General features: G+C 41.5%; 1 protein-coding gene across 1 annotated transcript in view; it reads left to right on the top strand.

Annotated features, from left to right (window-relative positions):
• gkap1 (G kinase anchoring protein 1) overlaps positions 1-2,068 on the top strand; it is a 9,559-nt gene that overhangs the window by 5,318 nt on the left and 2,173 nt on the right. The window contains exons 3-4 of the mRNA XM_014020762.1: positions 1,335-1,493; positions 1,713-1,790. Of these exons, the coding sequence (XP_013876216.1) occupies positions 1,335-1,493; positions 1,713-1,790 (237 nt within the window). The remainder of the gene's footprint in view (positions 1-1,334; positions 1,494-1,712; positions 1,791-2,068) is intronic.

Raw genomic sequence — 2,068 nt, 5'->3', positions numbered from 1 at the left:
GGCCCGGGCCGCACCAGAACGCCTGGCCAGCCCCCCGCCGCAGAGAAGCCACACCCATGACCACCCCACCACACCGACAACGACCAAGTGCACCCCCCCAGCCGCCCACCCCCCGGAACCCGGCAGCCACCCCGGCCAGGGGGCCACCCACAGGAACCAAGAGCCACACCTCAGGAGACCAAGCAGCACCAGGGAGGATGGAGAGCCAGCCCCGCCCCAGGCAACCATCCAAGCCCCGAGCCCACCCACAGCCCAGGACCGCACCCGGCAGTCTGCCCTTCTTCAGGATCCCCTCCCCAAATGGCAGTCGGGGAACGGGATGGGAACAAAGACCCTGACACCCACACCCCCACCCCCAGATGTATGTACATACAATATTATGGCTAAATAAAATCAATCAAATCAATCAATACTTCAGTCATATTCACAGTCATTGACCAAAGTCTCAATGGTTGTGGAAAAGCAAACAACCAGTAACAGTCCTCTTATACATATAAACATTGGGCAGAAATGAAACATTTTTCTGTGACATTAAAAAACAAAATGGAAAGAGCTTCAGGAAATTGTAAAAAAAATAATAATAATAACGACTGAGACCACTGTAAAAGATTACAAAAAAGTTTGGCTCCTTGGAAGCGAAGAATAAAGAAGTAATGTGTGGCTTTAAAACCACCTAACTGCAGCTCTGTATCTTTATTTAGCCATGCACCTGACTGACGCTTTGTGACACATGACTGCTCTCTTCCTTGTTTTCTTTTCACCACAACTAAAACTGCAGAGGGAGCTGTCAGGTGAACTCGCCTTAAATGTTGGTAGCTTTGCTTAAAGCTACAAAATAAAAATATGGCAATAAGTTGATAAAGAATTAAGTATTTTTAAAATAAAAAAACATCATTTTTAAGCCACTTATATTTTCATAAACAATAGAAAAACCTAAATCATTGTTTTGAGTCAACTTAACACACACCTGCTGTTACTAAAAACATGGAAAACTTTGATATAAAAGCTTCTTTTGTTTTAATGTCTGAACACCACAGAAAGTGCTTATCTGAAGCTTAAATAGCCAGCCCCTAGACATGAGGTTTGTTCATCTCAAACCTTGCAGCATTGACTAATGAATCAAATGACAGGTAATAATAGTATTTAGTGGTCAAAGGACAGTGCCAGCACTAAGATGGTAAAGTATAAATGAGTATGTCATCTTAAAAGTTCCTCCCTGTTTCTTCATATTATAATTATAATATTGAGCTGATCTGGCAGAAATCCGCTTTCATGGTCCCAACTCCCAAGTACAGCATTCCATTTGGATTATGTTTTGACTGTTTTTCTATCAGTTGCGTAATCTGGCCTTCAAGAAGATTCCTCAGAAGTCCTGCGCCCCGCAGTCCTGCATGACGCTGTCGGGAATTGCCAGCGACCTTCTTAACCCGGCATCAGGAGAACATGGCGTACCCTCAGAGGGGTGGCAGCAGTGGAAGCAGCGAGACGAACAGGTCCGAAACAATAGCTGCTCCTATAATAAATGTCTTTGACAGGATTGGACTCAATCTTTTACTGCTGACCAGTGTGACTCAATGGGAAAATGTTATGCGATGTGTTTGATATTGTTGCACATCACAACAAAAGAAGAGATGCAAAACACCAGCCTGTCTGTTTGTGATAGTTACAAACCTGTCCAACAGTCCTGACTGTTTACATTCTTTTCTTTGTAGATGACCACAGAACTTTATGAAGCTGATTTGGAAAAGGCCTTGATTCTAAGTAAACTGGAGTATGAACAACAGAAACAGGTTAATACACCGTTCATTTAGATACATAAAACACTAAGATGGGAGTAGAATTGTCAAAGTTGAATAATTTGACAATTTTTTTTGTTTGTTTTTTACAAGGCTTTTCATTTGATGCTGGAAATAAAAGGAATGAAATCTGAAGTTTATAAATGGGATTTCTTGATTTTCTGTTCCTCAAATCTTTCTTAAAGTCAGGTCAATCAAACTGTTTTAATTACATAACATTTTAAATTTGTAATTAGTGTATTATATTAAACTATGTGGGAACAGCACATTAT

The sequence above is a fragment of the Austrofundulus limnaeus genome, unplaced genomic scaffold, assembly GCF_001266775.1.
Source record: "Austrofundulus limnaeus strain Quisiro unplaced genomic scaffold, Austrofundulus_limnaeus-1.0 Scaffold265, whole genome shotgun sequence".
NCBI lineage: Eukaryota > Metazoa > Chordata > Actinopteri > Cyprinodontiformes > Rivulidae > Austrofundulus > Austrofundulus limnaeus.
The sequence above is the reverse complement of the archived record's forward strand: the minus strand, read 5'-3'. Positions and strand labels throughout refer to the sequence as shown.